The sequence below is a fragment of the Marmota monax genome, unplaced genomic scaffold (assembly GCF_021218885.2).
Source record: "Marmota monax isolate L192 unplaced genomic scaffold, Marmota_monax_Labrador192_F-V1.1 WCK01_AAM20220418_F8-fsc00364, whole genome shotgun sequence".
Classification (NCBI taxonomy): Eukaryota; Metazoa; Chordata; class Mammalia; order Rodentia; family Sciuridae; genus Marmota; species Marmota monax.
The window spans coordinates 667,418-685,363 of record NW_026694525.1 but is presented as its reverse complement, the minus strand read 5'-3'; the positions used below and the strand labels follow the sequence as shown (position 1 = coordinate 685,363).

General features: G+C 42.3%; 1 protein-coding gene across 2 annotated transcripts in view; it reads left to right on the top strand.

The window, feature by feature from the left end:
- Positions 1-17,946, top strand: part of Hdac8 (histone deacetylase 8) — a 234,164-nt gene that overhangs the window by 194,471 nt on the left and 21,747 nt on the right. The window contains exon 10 of one of the 2 annotated variants that reach the window (XM_046420238.2): positions 9,379-9,484. The exons of the other annotated variant lie outside the window; for it this stretch is intronic. Coding sequence (XP_046276194.1) covers positions 9,379-9,484 — 106 coding nt within the window. The remainder of the gene's footprint in view (positions 1-9,378; positions 9,485-17,946) is intronic. 2 annotated transcript variants of the gene reach the window in all.

Genomic DNA, 17,946 nt, shown 5'->3' with positions numbered 1-17,946 from the left:
CATCCACTGTTCTAAGTGTTTTACAAGAATTAACTCATTTATTGTCATAACAATCCTATAGTGTAGCTTCTATTATTTTCCACATTTTACAAATAAAACCAAGGCACAGAATAGTTAAGTAATTTGCCTAAGGTCACACGGCCAGTAAATGGTAGAGAAAGGATTTGGGGCTCATCCCATGTGACTCCAGAAATCTCAGTCTTCAACTTCTGTGCTAATTACTTAATGATATAGTGGAAAACCCCACTGGGCTGAAAGTCTGAAGCCATGGGTTCAAGTTCACAACTATTACTATGTTATATAGTATTAGCATTATAATCTTAGACAAGTGCCCCACACATATGAGAGCATTTTATTGTACTGCAACCAATACCACACAGTTTAGCTTAAATTTCTTCCTCACCTTTCCTGTATTTATATCCTTCTCTCTTTTTTTAGATTTTCATCTCCTTGAGAGCAGTCACCAGACCTTATTCTTTTTTGTACTCAGCTAGAATGATGCTCAGCACACAATATAATTCACATTCATGCATATATGCACACAAACACATATTGCTGTGGATTAACAGAAACCTTACTTATTAGGTTATATCAGCAAAAGGACTGTACATATAGGTTCGCAAAGATTCTAAGTACTTTAGCTAACAAAATAAGACTTGTTAGTATTGGGCATATTCTTTGCTGAAATGTAATTGGTCTTCAAGTAAGATAATATTTCACAGATTTACCTGATTATTTTACCTAATAAGCTTTTGTCTCATTACTGGTGGTTAAAATGCTAGTAAAACACCTGAATGAGGGCTGATGGTATAGCTCAATGGTAGAGTATGTGCTTTGCATGCACAAGGCCCTGAGTTCAGTCCACAGTACCAAAAAGAAAATCTGAATAATAAAAATATTTCCATAGACTATTCTTTCACTCATTCATCCAAGCAAACAGTTCTTGGCACATCTATGCTCTGGTATATAAGTCACAACATCAAGCAGTTCCTAAGTACTGACTCTATGTTCAAGAGGCAAGATGAGTTCCACAAGTAGAATATAGGTTGGATCTAGACAAGACACCAGGTTTCCATTCCAGCAACTAAGAATTCAGTTTTTCTTCCACCCTCATGTCACTTCCACATGTAACATCTTCTCTCCAATAACCCATATCTCCCAGACCTCTTGGTCATATGCTAGATGTTCCTATCCCCCCCAGCCCCTGCCTGCTAGCAGTGGCCTTTGATGTGCTGCTTCCTGCCAGTTCAATCCAACAACTAATGGAGTTATTATTTTTGTTTGTTTGTGTTGTAAAGCCATGGCAATAAAATTTACTCCCAATAATACACTGCAATTTTATGTCCTTAAAATGTACCATCAATGACATATGTAATAACCGAATTTCCTATAAACAGAAATGTTTTTCTGGGAAAAAGAGAGCTTTTCTTGTTCCCATCATGGTTGGACCCAGGTTCTTTGATGGAGTAATTGGTGATATAGGAAAGGTTGAGAAGTGTCATACAAGACCATGTTATGGTTTAAAGTGCTGATATTGTGTTATTCTGGCTCTGATGAGTTCTGTTCACAGGGTGATTCAGGACAAGAAATGCTGTTCCTGACCAGAGCCCACATTATTGTCACAGGCACAATGTCCCCAACTGAAGACAGAGGAAAGCTTCAGGGGTCTATTACAGAGATTGTCACTAACCTGGCACTTTTGCTGATAGAATTGAGTATAACTTTTAGGAAAAGGTAGACTGGGTTAGCATTTAAAAGTTTGAGAGCCTCTTAAAGTATTATAGAAAGAAGGCTGACTAAACACAGTGGTGCACACCTGTACTCCTAGCAACTCAGGAGGCTGAGGCAGGAGGATCCCAGGTTCAAGGCCAACCTGGGCAACTTAGTGAGACTATGCCTCAAAATAAAATAAAAGGGGCTGAAGATGTAGCACTGTGGCAGAGCACTTGCCTAGCATATGTGAAAAAGAGAGGGGGCTGAACATAAGCAGTATCATTGTGTCCCCACTGACTGTGAGCCAGGGAGGCTGCTTTAGCCATGGGGGGCATATTGCCAGCATGGCAGATGTAGCCCTTTAAGTATCTTATTCTGTTTCTCATCACTGAGGTTCCAGGAGATTTCACTTCACTCTTCTCTTTCTTCCTCTCTGCTTGCTATTTTTAAAAATATTTATTTATTTATTTATTTTTTAGGTGTAGATGGACACAACACAATGCCTTTATTTTTACATGGTGTTGAGGATCAAACCCGGGTCTCGCCAGTGCGAGGCAAACGCTCTACTGCGAATTCACAATCCCAGCCCTCTCTGCTTGCTCTTTTTCCTTCTGTTCAATGGATCTTTTTGTCCCCTGACTACCTTTTGAACGTAGATCAGTTTTGCACCTTGGTTCCTTGCCATGACCTCCCTTCCACACACCTCCTCTTATTCCACATACCTTCCACAATGTTACCTGCTAGACATCATCACCCAGATGCTCTACTGTCATATCAAACCTAATTGGAGCCAAGCTCACCATCTTCCCTTGGCTAGATTTGCTGTTCCTGCGAATTTACCTCAGTTTCTGTCAGTGGCACTAAGATTCTCCCACTCACCCACACTCCAAATCAGGAGTTGACTTCAACTTCTCGCAGCTCCCTCTTTTCCTCTACAGCCAACCAAGCCTACTGCCAAGTCCTATTGCATTTACCTCCACAATATCATTCTGTCCATTCCATCCCCACTGTAATCACCCTGGTTCAAACACTTGTTCCCTCTCCCTGAGGCCATTGTATTCACATCCACACTGGCCACCCGGCCTTTCTGTGCTAATCCTAGTTCTCATAAGGCAACAGCTCCTGTTCTGACCCTGTCCTGGTGCTTGTCACATCAAGTCCTGTCTCTTCAGCCTGAGAGTCAAGGCTTCCCAAACTCTCCTTTTCCAACTTTAACCAACTTACAGTACTCACGGGTCCCCAAATGAATCCCAAATTCTCTTGCCTTCTTTATCTACTTCCCACCACCACACACACCGGTTCCATGACTGTCTGCAATCACCCCATCCTTCAGTGCCCTAATTCTCCTTATTGAATGTGAAACTCTCTCTAACCCCAATCACACTTCGTTTCATTCATTCAACAAATATGAACTAGGCACCTATTATTTCCAGGCTTTATGCTAGGACCTCTGGGTAATATAAAGTTGAATAAAACAGTCTTCTTCTCTTGCAAATCTCTGTCTAGTATCCCAGAAAGGTAGACCTAACTAACTCTAAATCTCTCCCAGGCTGCCCCTGACTCCATTCTATGGGCTCTTTCCCCATAGTCTGTAAATTCACTCAAGGAACCTCCCATCTTAAACCACCCACCTACCCTAGCCCCACACCTATATCAAACTCCTTTAGGGAAAAAAGGATGTATTGTCATCATCATTCTCATGTCTACCTCTTTCTTGTCCAATTCCTTGGCTCGTTATCCAGCCCTCTCTATCCAGCCTTCTCTTCCACTCATTTTGATTCAGCCAAGGGCTCCTTCTCATGGACCAATCCCTCATACTGGGAATTGAACCCAGGGCTGTTTGACCACTGAGCTTCATCCCCAGCCCTTTTTATTTTTTGTTTGAGACAGGGTCTCACTAATTTGCTGAGGCTGGCATTGAACTTGCAATCCTCCTGCGTCAGTCTTTCAAGTTGCTAGGATTACAGGTGTGAGCCACTGCACCTGGCAGCCCTTCTCTTATTTAACATTTCTGTGAGATTTCAAATTGTCCAGAACTGTTTCTGCTCCCTCTGCCCACCTCTGAAGTGTTACTGTTTCCCATGATTCTTTCCTTGACTACTCTTCTCTCTGAAATAGGCCCCCCACCCAGCCAGCCATGGCAATCTCATCTGATTCCTTAAATTTATGCCACAACATTGTCATATCCTGTAGTAGACCCAAACTCTCTCCTAAACTGGGCCTGCTCTCTCACACAGATCATTATGTCTTTAGGGTCCTGACCTTCAGCATACTTCCAATTCTCCCTACTCGCACACATGCACTCTATCCCAGACCCTCTCCTATGCCCTCATCCCTTATCCCACACAGTACTCTCTCCTCTTCCTCATTCCCTACGTGCAATTTACTGTTTAGTTTTATCGATGCTGTCTTTGAAGTTTTTCTTTCTTGGTTCTTCCCATAACTGCCCCTATTCCAGCTCTATGACCACCCCTCAGGGCTATAGCACCAGCCTTTTAACTGGTGTCCCTATTCACATTCCTCCGCTTTAATTCCTGTACAGTTTCCACAAGGAGGCCAGTGCGCCCTCTCAAAAGCACAACTGACCTGTTCAATCCCTCATTTAAAAGCTTCCTAGGCTGAGGCTGGAGCTCCGTGGTAGAACACTTGCCTAATATGAGTAAGGCCCAAAGTTCTATCCCCAGCTGCAAAAAGAAAAAGAAAAGTAAAAGAAAACCTTCATATATCGCCACCAAACTTCTACACATTATCCCACAAATATTTATTTACCACCTACTAAGGACAAGCATTTTTCTGGGAACTGGCAATATAGCAGGGTTCAAAACAATGTTCTGCCCTCATGGAGCTACTAATCTGCAATGAGGGAAAATGCCTTAGTAGGGCTTACGGTGAAATTCTTGTTTACCCCTCCAGCTTCGTGTCCTGATTCTCCTTAGTCTCTACCCGCTAGCCACATCTAATGATAGCTAATTATGTGCTGTTCTGGAAAACCTTCCTCTTATTCCCCTACTCCCTTGGCCAGACCCTACTCCAGAGTCAAGTGACCCTCTGGGGTAGTTTATAGGTTCTGAATAGCTAGTGCTCTGGAATGACCTCAGTTCAAATCCCAACTTTGAAAATCCTAACTGTGCAACTTCTATCAAGTTCCCTATGCTTCAAATCCTCATCTTAAAATGAAAATCATAATAGTACCCACCATATAGGTTGGTTTTAAGAATTAAGTTAGTCAATTCATAAAATATGCTTAGACACTTTAAGTACCTGACACACAATAAGCCTATAATAAAAGTTAGTTGTCATTATTTTATTTAGTGTTATTATTGTGATACCACTCACCACACTGCTCTGTAATAATCCCTCCTATTAAGCGTTCCTTATTGTCTTTGTACCCCAAAGACTACCTAGTCTGGCACATAGTATGTACTTACTAAATGTTGAGGGAGGGATAAAAGAATTGGCTGATTCAAGTCTGTGGCTTGTTTTATTGTGACCAAACAGGATTATGGAGAAATAACAACTTTAAACCTTGTTCTGATATCTTTTTGACCAAATGTCTAATTGTGTGCTGTTTACATTGTGTGAACAAGAGCTGGAAAGATTGAGCAAGAAAGAAGCATTAAGTTGGACTGAACTAAACTAGATCTGAGCTATTTACATTCCTTTATTCATTGACTTGGGTCAAGAAGAGACCAACTACCCTAAAGTAGCCATTACCTTCAACTTCCATTCCTCTGCCCTACCTCATACTTTATTTGGCCCTTTTTCTACTACCATGCACCCCTCAAAAATTTTAAATTCAAACCCAGAAAGCAAAGGAGTGCTGAGGGAAACGGGGGAAGAGGTGGAGAGGGGTTAGCACTTCCCTCCTTCTTTACTGAGATCAAAGCCAGTGTTTTCCCTTGAAGGTCGGCTGGCCTCTTTCATCCCCTGCTCCACCTGTCTGGGAATGGGATCGCTGCGTGCCCATTTTCTTTCCTCTCTGGGGTTGGAGGACACTTTCAGGGTGGGGCCTCAAGCTATTTCTAGTGCTGGCCAAATCCCTCCACCCCAACATCTCTTTTGCCTTCTGTGATCATATTTCCTCTCTACCTCACCAGTAACTAACAAGTGGCAGGCCCATCAGACCAGAAACTATGAGAGAAATCAATTCCTCCACATGCCCTAGGCTGAGCTAATGACTTAAACAAGTGAGGAGGAACACTGGGGCCACTAGGCTTGGTCTGGCAGGAGGAACAGGCTCTTCTTTCTACATCTCAGCCTGGAGCACTTCACCCAGCATTCCTCAGGGTATGGATGAGACATGGTTAGGCAAGGACCTCTTGCCTGGGGAGAAGGGAATTCACATTTATCGAAGTCCTACTATATCATGGGCCCTGAGTTTATCCCTTGGTAGATATTATCTCATTGGTGCTTAACAGCCCAACCAGGCCAGCATTTATCATTCCTCTGGTGGAAATGACGAAATAGAGATTAACAAGCTTACCTGAGGCACATAGCTAAATCCAGGCACCAAATTCCAGCTCTCTCTGACCCCAAAGCCAGTGCTCTTTCCATCTTATCGTGCTGCTTCCAAAGTCTAGAAAAGTTGTTCATGCTATCAGTTGACTCTGAATTATTCCACACAATTGACTGAACAGCTAGCTCAGCCCTTGGTGAATTAATTAAATTCAACAAATATTTAAGGAAAACCTGTGATAACTTGAGTGACTCTACAGGGTAGGCATAGAGAATATAACAGAATTGTTTGCCTTTTCAGAGTTCATAGTCCAGTAAGGAAGATCTAACAAGTACAGAAATAAAAATATAACCTAACACACACACATAGAGAAATTCTATGACAGAGCCGGAGAGAGGGAACATGGTACCAGCTTTGCTTTTTGATACAGTTTATGACTTCCTGGTGTCTATTTCTTCCCTTGACCTCAGGCAGAGCCTCCCAAGACTCAGGCCAGCCTGCTGCCATATGGAACTCTCAACACAGGGATTTTTTTTTTTTTTAAACCGAATGAGTCTCCTAGCCCAAAAATCGCGCAAATAAGCAAGACCTGAGGATAATATTTGATTGGCAAATTCAGGGAGAAGTTTAGGAACCCAGACTTGCCTGTTACTTGCAGCCAGTCTGCTTCTGTAAAGAATGGGTTATTTATGACTTTGCCCACTGTGTGGTTCAGTTAGTTAAAGCCAGGTGCAAATGAAGACAGGACAAGAGGCTTAATCCTAGTAGAGCTGAGTTCTGTCTCGTGGCAGTCAATTCTGGCCCCAGCTGACCATGTGGTTAGCAACAGTGTGCTCTCGGTCAGAGAGGACTAATGTAGAAGAGTATGGGTAACCACATAGTAGGTAGGCACTCACAAGTGAGGACATGCTGTTCCAAACCCTCAGCCCTGAGGAAACAGCTCACGACATGCCTTGCTGACCAAAGATCAGCAGTGTCATCTCTGCATGTGGAGACAGAACATTCTCTCCTCCTATACCTCAGCTAGGCACCCTGCCTTGGACTTTTATAGCACTTTGATGCCAGAGGTTTGGGTCTCCCAAAGGAGATGCTTCATTGCAGCTGCCTTTCTTCTCTTGTGCTCTCTAAGCCTGTCTTTCCATACCCATGAGATGAGTATACCACTTGACACTCTCTGGAGAAGAGGCCGCCTAAGAAGAAGACGCCACACCTGTTTGAAGCCTTTTCTTCCAGAGCCAAGCCTACAAGGTCCTCAGGCTTGGACCAAGGGGCCCTCCTTAGCTAAAAATACAAGCCTCTCAAGTTTCTTCAGCCATGATAGTGGGGGTTAGTTTCTGGATGTGTCCCCCAGGTAACCTCTCTTATCTGTTCCATATATAGGCTTGGGTAAAGATGATCTCTACTCAAGGACTCTTCTATCTCCAGAACCTGGGGTGTCAGGCATCAGAGAATAATAACTCCAGCAGTAATGACATAAGCCCTTCTCCTCTTCTACATCAGTACACACACACAAACACACACACACACATACAACATGTGTGCAAGCAAATGACATTAGAAGCAGTGGCACAGTCCTGGGAATTTTTCTTTAAATTAAATGTGTAGAATTTTCTGACATGGATGTGAAAAAGCCATTTCCCCCATGAAATTACTGCCATGGATTCCACAAAGACACTGTTAGAATCCCTAGAGATTGTTCCACAACATCTCCCACAGTGCCAGATGTACATCCAGACTCTTAACACAGATAATTTGGTGGCAATGGCAATAACCATGGATTACTTCTAAGAAGCTCTTTGAATGGCATCAAAGTCTTGACATGTATCAACATCTCTATTTTCATGCCTACTGTACCACTTTTTTATGGAATTTGCTTACCACCTAACAATATCACTATTGAAAGCACATAATGTTAAGGACCATATGCTCTCTCTCCAGAGAGTATGCACAAATACTATTTCTGTTAAAAACTAAACAGAAATAGTAGCTTCGCATATTTCCCATTCAGAGACTTATCCCAATTAAATGATTCCCTTTGTCATAAAGTGTTTTTCCCTAAGTGGACCCTAACAGAGAAGCTGAACCAGATACTGTGACTTACCAGAGGTCACAAGGAGTCATCTAGTGAGCTAGAAATAGAATCCACAAACCTTTATTTTGATTCCCTGAATTTAAAAACAAATAAACTCTACTACAGAGAAAGAAAAACTGAAATAGAGAAACTAGACTTGTTTGGCATTCCTGGGGCAGGAAATTCAAGATAACCAAAGCTATTTAGGAAGCCACCATGAGCTATGAAGTCCAAAAGATGAATTAAACACAGAGGCTGCCTGCCTTCAGGGAGCTGATGATCCAGTGGGGAAGTAGGAGATCCAGTCAGTATTGAAAACTCTTTATCCAATGCAGAATGTGCTAGTGAACACCTAGAGGACCACAGAGGAAGCCTCATTCATCTTTGTAGTCCCACTACAGCTGGCACAGGGACCTGCCTATGATATGGAGGCCAGAACTGTCTATTTTAACAAGAGTCATAAGAGAGCTACCAACAGAATGCTGGAGGCACACGGTTTGGTGGAGAATAAGGGACAGCTTTGTGAAAGAGGTAACATTTGAACTGTGCCTAGAAGGACGGGGAGGTTATTTACAGGCAACAGGGATTGGTAGTGAACTTTTTGAGGCCCCAGGAAAGAGAAATGGCTAGATCCTAATGGAAGACAAAGCATTAGGACAATACCAGAGAGCACAGAGTAGTCTATTGAGGCCCAAGAACAGAAAGCAGTAAGAACTATGGTTGAAGAGAAAAGTGGAGACCTGAACAGAGAAGTCCTTAAATAGCAAGCTAAAGAATTTAACCATGGGGGCCGGGATTGTGGCTCAGTGGTAGAGCGCTCACCTAGCATGGGCGGGATCCGGGTTCGATTCTCAGTACCACATAAAAATAAAGGCATTGTGTTTTGTCCATCTACACCTAAAAAATAAATATTAAAAAAAAAAAGAATTTAACCATGGATTGTCATTGAATGTCTGAATGAGCAGAGTGATGCCACCAGGGCAGGGCTTCCTGCTGCATCCTCCTGCTCTACCCAGTGAGGCCTCCCTGGCCTGGTTGGTAGTGGTGAGTTTCTTTTGATTGTCCTGTTTGTATGTGGTTTGGTTTTGAGGTTTTATGTGGTTTAGTTTGTTTTTTGGCCTTTCCCTTTTCCTTACAGTTTTTCACAGCATATGGTCCTGATTATGTGCTGGAAATCACGCCAAGCTGCCGGCCAGACCGCAATGAGCCCCACCGAATCCAGCAAATCCTCAACTACATCAAAGGTGAGCACCACCCCTCAAGTCCTGCATTCTGTATTCCACCCAGTTTGTGGAAGCTCATTGGTGGGGGCTTCCTTGAATACCATTTGTCTTTTGGTGGCTAGTCATTTCACTGACTTGGAAAGGAAACGTCTTTGGAGCCTAACAGATTGCAGTCAGAATTCTACGCTGGCCACTCTGGTTGGGATTGTCATTTGGCTGACTAACGTCACCTTCAAAAGGACAAAAGGTTCAGCTTCAAGCACATCTAAGGGAAAATCAGTTCCCAAGTATGCCCAGAGACCCTGTTCCTTTCAAAAAGCCAACAGTGCAACCCTCTTGAAGATGAGGGAAGTTCAAGTCAATTTAGATTTGAAGGGGTCAGGTTGAAAAGGAGCTGGCAGACATTCTCTCCCAGCATGGATGGTTTCTTGGTCCAGCAAAGTCTTCAGAGACTGTGGAATTCCAATGAGTATTCAGGGATTTTGATGCTCTGAGAGTGGGTTTCCCAGTTTCACCCTGAGTATTGGAGATAGAGCTTCTACTCTTTCCTTTTTCCCTCCCCTGAGGCTGCCCTGCAGTCATTCTGGCTGCTGGATAGAAGGGTTATGACAGTCATCAGGTCATTGCCTTCCTGATCACTGTTCACTAGCTGTTTGGGGTCACTGCCCTTAGCTCTCCAGTAGAGCCCCCTTCTACCCCCAGCTGCTCCATTCATTTTAAATATGGGGCAGCCATTTTCCTGTTTAATTGGTTTTGTATGTGCATGTGTATATTTTTTGTATCCTAATTATTTTCAGAGTTAAGAAGCCAAAGGTTGCCCATTCCTAAGAATGAATTTCCCATGTTTATTCATAAAATGACCAAGATAACACCAGTTCTCCTAGTTTTTACTCTCTCTTTGGAATATAATCCAATGTGAAAGGGAGGCCTATTCCATGCTGGAGTTAGTCTGAGGGAACATGCTGTGTTCTGAAGGTCTTCACTGGGGGTTCTATTAAGGCCCACATACACTCACAGAGCCGCATCTATGATGACATGAAAGTCTATAGGCAAGGATTCCATGTCCTGGTCTCCTTCGGCCAGAGAAAATTTTCTAAGCTAGTAAGTCATAGACTCATGGTTATATTCAGAATTGCTTATTGCCCCTTCTAATGTCCTATAGTCCTCAGCTTTCTCCTGCCTCCCATCTCAAGCCACCTCCCCTCTGCTCTCTCAAATAGATACTGATGCCACAAGTCCTCACTTCCAAACCAAATCCTCCTCCCTCATCCAATATATAAGGCCTTCAAAACTCTTCCATCACTGTCCCTTCTTGAGTCGTTCTCACTGTGCTGCAACTCTGATGAACACTAACGATCCAACCCAGGTTCCCCCGACTCTTCTCAGACTCAGAAGATATTTCCTGTTTCCCTTGGACTGATTCTCAACCAATTTCTCTTACCCCTCTTCCTTCAACCTTGACATTTTTCTCCACCTGGCCTCTAAATCCTGGTCGAACACAGAGCAATAGAAACAGAGAAATTATACAAGCCTCTGCAGCTCCTTGCTCACACCTCCATTTATGCAGATATGCCCTTGTTTCCTACACACATCCATCCCCAAGCACATAGCCCTAGAGAGTGGTGACATCTTGCAACTGAGGAAATGAAAATTACAAGTGAGAGAAGACATAAGGAAGGTAATGCAAAGGGAAAAGAACTAGGAAAGGTAAGAGACTTAAAAGAGTAGTAAATGAGAATTGAGATAAAAGGCTAGGATGAGGGTTCATGAATAAAAGGATCCTAGAGAATATAGAAGTTACATGGAAGTCAAGATTTTTTTAAGGGTCCTAACAAGTTAAAACAATATTCCTATTATTACATGATGAATTCAAACTGAAAAGAAACGTGTGGTCCAGGAACAGGGTCCTCAAAAGCAACTGTACCCATATAAAATGAGAGTATAAGCCTTAGCAGCATTTTATCTGTAAGAGAGTTAGGGATTTTAGTTGACACAGAGCTCAGCATGAGTCACCAGGGCAAGGTGGCCTCCAGAGATGCTGATGCAGTATCGACCTCACTTTAAAAGGGCCCTAGACAAATAGGAGCATGTTCCAAGAGGTCAGTCAGGCTGGGGAGAAGACTGGAGCCCGGGCTCCAAGAGGTCTGGTTAGAGGAGCTGGGGCTTTCTGGACAAGAGAAGCCTCAGAGGGACGTGATCTTTGTTTCATATCTCTGAAAGGCTATCACAGAGCAGAGGACATAGACAGGGTTTATGTGGCCACAGGGCACAGAGCTGGACTATGGGCAGATATTATTAAAAAGAGGGTTTTTTTTTCAATGGAAGGAATCATTTTCTAACAATCAAAGCTGTCCAAAGTGGAGCAGGAGGAAGTCTCTGTCACTAGAAATATACAAATAAAGGCTAGACAGTCACTTGTCTGACATACTGCAGAGGGACTCCTGTCTTGGAGGAAAGTGATTGGACTAAATTATTGTTAAGGTTTCTTCCAACTCTGAGATTCTAGCATACTGTGCATTACAATGAGAGCATAGAAAATAAATGAAAAGAATATGTTGAGAGTACAGGGATTGGTAGATGAGTCACATGTTGGAGGGGGGGAGATAATGCTGTGTGTGGGAAAGAATTGATCCGGAGGAGAAAAGCAAAGTGGCTAAGAGTGGGTGAGGAAAAGGGGGGGGGGGACAGCGAGTAGAGTGGCTGTAGACTACTAGGAATGTTGAGCTCTTCCATTTAGCCATCCCCTTCACATTAACAAACAGTCTTGTGCTCTAGCCATGAGAATTAGCAGATCACCAAGTCCAGAATCAAAAAGACAATCAGCTCAACCTAGAAGAAATTAGGCTAGAAAGAAGTTTAATGTTGCTAAAAATGGCCAGGCTAACCTGCTATACTGATACTGTGCCCCTCAGCCTGGTGACGCATGCTGCCATCAGATAGTGCGTTGCCATGACAATGGTCAGTGTGGAAAGGCTGCTGAATTTTCTGCATTCTGAAAGATTTTCCTGAACCTGTCTCCAAGACTGTCATTTGCTCTTGCATGTAAAAACCTCAGAGAAGTGGCCATTTCTGTGCCTCCCCTCCCCCCACTTCCACTGGACTAAAAAAACAGAGCCAGGTGGGGAGGCAGGGGTTGATTTGGGGAGGTGAGATGGCAGTGAGGGAGTAAATTGATTCAGCTCCACTGTGCAAGGGAGTTTAACCAGCAGGTCTAGTTGAATTTGATCATCCTTTGAGCTTGGGTTTTTTTCCTTTTCTCACCACATCCCTCAGAAGCACAAAAGATGAGATTTTATCCTATTGGAAATCAAACCCAAGAAGGATCATCATACAGAGATGCATTCCACATACTGCAGAATGATTAAAGATGCAGGGAAATTTTGACCTCATCTTATTCCACTCTTTCTGCCCATTAGTCTTTCCAAAAGGGGAAAATACAAAAAAAATAAATAAATAAATAAAATAAAACCATGGAGAGTCCATTCAAACTGTTTGTTTTATACAGAGAAAAGCTCTGTTTTGCTCTTGCAAATTGCTCTTCTCATGCCAATGAGCTATCCCAGCTCATGACTACTACTGTAGAATCATCCTTCTCACACCATCTTCACATGCTCAGAGTTGTTTGCTACTGTAGAATCATCCTTCTCACACCATCTTCACATGCTCAGAGTTGTTTGCCTTTCCTCTGGTTAACATACTCCAGAGAAATTAGCTCACAGTGAACCTTCCAGAGCTGGAACAGTACTGATGTGATCAGTCCCCAGAGGGGACCAGCTCTGCAAGCCTGGCTAGCTCTGCATGGGGAAATGGGGGTAGAGGTAGGAGGTTTTCTAGTACATTCAAATGTACCACTGACATTTGAATCAAGTAGGGGCCCATCGGGGGCTCAGAGCTTCATGTTGCAGCTCAAACCAACCCTCTGGGGAGGGGGCGGGGAGGGTGCATTGTGTATTTGTAAGTATGTGATGGAGTGTTGGAGTTGTAACTGGAGGTTTCAACACTTGCTCTGTGTTCCCAGAACTATACCCCAAAGTTTGCCTGGGATTGAAAGAGAAACAAATGGGATCTGGAGAGAAAGTGGGGGAGAACAGGAGGGGGAAGAGCAAGGCCTTGAGCACATCTATCCTTTCCAACCCTTAGTAAGGAGGTTTACTTGATTTGGCAGCCTCGATATTTTGCAAAGTTGGGAAGATGGACCCACAAACTGATACAGACATGGGGAGAGAGATCACAGGTGAAATAATAAAAATAATAGCCACTATTTGTTTTCCAGATGAGGAACTAAGGTTCAGAGAGGACAAATGATTTGGCCAAGGGCTCTATTCATTCAGCAAGTAATTATGAAGGGCCTCCAGTGTGCCCTTCCACTGCTAACAAGCAGTAGAACAGACATTTGAACCCAGTTCTGTCTGAATGGGAGCTCTGGAGTCAAATTGTTTGGCCTTTCTGGTGACCCTCCTCTCCTTGGCAACATTACCTTCAAATCAACTCACCATCCCCTGTCTGCTTTTTCCAGTCACCCCTAGTAAACCCCTGCCATCCCACAATGCACACCCAGCTCCTTCCATGTGACTGATCCAAAGCACCTGAAATCTCTTGTCTCACTGGAAATGGGAGGAAGGCTGCCATAAACAACCCTTTAAGTTCTGGCCCCTGACCTAGGCCTTTTAACCCTCACCAACCCTCCATCCTGCCATGTCTCCATCACCCCCATTATATTGTAATTTGAAGCTTCCAGCTTTGTTTAGAGCTAAATAGGGAAGGACAAGAGGAAAGAAGGTTGAAGAGGCCAGCTCACCCGCTCCTACTGCCTGAAGTGTGCCATAGCCCCGGCCGCAGTCTGCTATTTGTTATTCCACAGCCCCAAGCTGAGACTTGCACATCTTGTGAGGAATGTTTTCAAGAGAACCCTGTTCAGGACATCATCTCCTCAGGTATCCTGAAGGCTGAGATTGACATCCTTCTAGGGCTAGCATTTGGGACTTCAGGTCTGGGCATGTTCAAGGCCTGCTGAAGCCCCAAGCTTGAAGCAGTGCTTCTGCCTAGGGGGACTCTACTCCATGGAAACATGGCTTCTTCGCATACCTTCCCTTTCTTCCTGAGAAGCAGATTGACCATTTGCTTTAGGACATCTTATGAGGACTTGGAAGCAGGATTATGGAGGATAACTTGAAACAATTTGCATGACATCAAGTGAAGGTCTCTGTGACATCCACACCTTATCCTCCCTTACTCAGCTCTGCCTTCTCTGTATTCTCCATTTCCCTGTGGTCCTTTATAGGACTATTAAGTACCCAGGATTCCCCATTGAAGACTTCCTTTCCTTCCTGCTTCACTAAAAGGTATAATGAATGGAAGCTGGGGTGTAGCTTAGTGGTAGTACACTTAGGTGGCATGCGCAAAGTCCTAGGTTTCATCCCCAGCACCACCACCCCCCAAAAAAGAATATAAGAAATAAAAAGGTTTTTCATTGTTGCTGTTAAACAGAAAAATAAGCTATAAAAATATCATACTAAATTTTTTACAAGTTCTAAAATAAAACTCGATGCTGGTTCCCTGATATTATGGTAACTTAGAAGCTTTTACTAAACCTTGAAAACTATTGGCAGGTTATTTATGAAAATTTGAAATTTCTTCCTAAATTCATGAGATGAGAACTACCATTATTGAAAGCATACAAAATAACATCCTATGATGGACACTATCTCATTTAAACCTCAAATTTCCTTGTGATATAGGAGACTGGTACCCAAAGACATTGTGTAAGACACCCATAGTCATGAAACAAATAAGCAGTGCCACTTGGAAGCATTAACCTGTCAAGCCAATTCTACATCTCTCACTTGATTTTTTTCAATCACCCCTATTAAACATTTCCTTCCCTACCCAGGCTCCCCAAATGAATTCTGAACCAGCTTTATTTTAAGAGGTATGAGTATATCTCCATGTTAAACCCAGCTCAATCAATCACCTCTTGGGTAGGCAATGCTGGGGATGAAAGTCAGGACTTCGCACATTCTAGGCAAGTGCTCCACCACTAAACAATATCCTCAGCTCCCCTTTTTGTGACAAAGTCTCATTAAGTTGCTAAAGCTGGCCCCTAACTTATGATCCTCCTGCCTCAGCCCCCAAGTAGCTGGGATTATAGGTATGCACCACTACACCTGGCTGACACACATTTTTTAACCTCCTCCCCCTTCTATGGCTTGATGCCATAAAAGCCATAAGAGAAGTTGAAAACATGGTCCCTGCTGCTGATAAATAGTTGAGAAGTCTGGATGAAAAGACAAAATTAACCCCCTTGAACAGATCAGATTTTAGCGGGAGCTCATACTATATAAAACCAGCTGGGGAATAAGACTTTAGGGAGACAGCTTTCTGAAGACTTAGAGGATTTGAATAGATCAGAGTGAGGATACAATCATAAGCAAGGGAAATGAAGAATGGTAAGGATAAGGACAGATTGTAGGTTCCCTTGAATTTCAGGCTGATTTAGTCCATATCATATATGGTAAAGTGAGACCCATTCTAGGTTCTGGAATTAGAACAAAATTTGATACAGTGATATTTGGGATATATAGATCAAGGGGTAAAGGCAAGAACAGGAGTGGTAAGGTGAGGAGGAGGAGCTGAGACTCTTTTTTTTTTTTAAAGAAAGAGTGAGAGAGAGGGAGAGAGAGAGAATTTTAATATTTATTTTTTAGTATTTGGCGGACACAACATCTTTGTATGTGGTGCTAAGGATCGAACCTGGGCCGCATGCATGCCAGGCGAGCACGCTACTGCTTGAGCCACATCCCCAGCCAGAGCTGAGACTCTTTTATGAAGAGCATATCCCCAGCAGTTAGAGATGTGTCATTTTAAGAGGATCAAGGAGAAGGGAAGAAGTAAAAATGACTCAAGATTTCCAGATTGGATATTAACTGGGATGGGAAGCTGTTGGGGGAGGGCCATGGTTTTACAGAAATGTGCTTAATGTTTTCTGTTTTGGTATACTGAATTTGAGGTGTGGTACTGATTCCACATAGGATGTCTGTATGGAAAAATGAGTTACAACCAATTAAAATGTAAATTTTAAAAATAATTTGATGACTTAAGAATATGCTCATGATAATAATGTTAATCAAAAAACCAGGATACAAAATGTTTTAATACCATGTCATCTCAATTTTGTAAACATATATAATGTGTATGTGTGAGTGAGTTTACGACGTATATGCACAGAAAAACACTAGAAGGAAATTCTAACAGTAGTTATTTTCAGTGAAACTTTATCAAGGTGGTTTAATAGTAGTTATATAAGATTGGAATTATGGGTAATTTTTCTTCTTTTTTTAATAATACTGTGAATTGAATCCAGGGAGTCTTTACTACTAAACCACATCCCAACCTTTATTTTTACTTTTTATTTTGAGGCAGGGTCTCACTAAGTTGCTTAGAGCCTCAAACTTGTGATCCTCCTGCCTCAGTTTCCCAAGTCTCAGTTTCCAAATCTCTTTGCCACCAGACCTGTTATTTTATTTGTTCTTTATTCTTTTTTAATATGGAAAGTTGAAGGAACAAGTCTAGCTAAAATAAACTATTCTTCAAATTTTCTGCCATGTACATGTATTACTTTTGTAGTCAGGAAAAATCAATCCATGTTTGGAAGGGATTTTTAAGAAAAAGACAATAATCTTTTGTCAGACCTATGTCCCAATTCTGGTTTATAAAATATGGTCACTACACCTGCAGGCACCTAGAACAATAATGGACTAGAGGGTGAGTGACTTAATGTCTCAGGTGCTACTTCCTTTCTAGGTCCGTCTAGAAATTCCAGGGTGCTTCCATTTATCTTGAATAGAAATTCCAGGGTACTTCCATTTATCTTGAAAAGCAAATCACCCCTTGACTCACAATGTAAACCTCTTCTGTCTGGCAGAAAGGCAGAAAATTCAGGTGTCTCCCAAGAACCACCTCCCTCTCCAAAATTCCCTTCTACTCTAAGGCAACTATTTCACTCTCTCCAGGGTTTCTCTTCTGTTTCATTGATCTATGTATCTATTCTCCACAATCATGATTACTATAGCTGTATAATAAATCTTCAAATCAAACAGAGTGATTCTTCTTACTTTTTTCTTCTCAAAATTATTTTAGCTAGACTTTTTCCTTTAACTTTCCATATAAGTTTTAGAATAATCTTGTCTGTATCTCCTCAAAAGATCTTGGGCTGGGGTTGTGGCTCAATAGTAGAAGGCTTGCCTAGCATGTGTGAGGCACTGGGTTCAAGCTCCAGCACCACATAAAAAAATAAATAAATAAACAAAATAAAGGTATTGTGTCCATCTACAACTAAAAATATTTTTAAAAATCTTTATGTTATTTGTAAAGGAATTATATTAAGCTTATATATCAATTTGGAGACAGTTAACATCTTTACTATATGTGTTGAGTCTCCCAATCCATGAATATAGTATGTCTCTCCATTTTTAGATTTTCTTTTA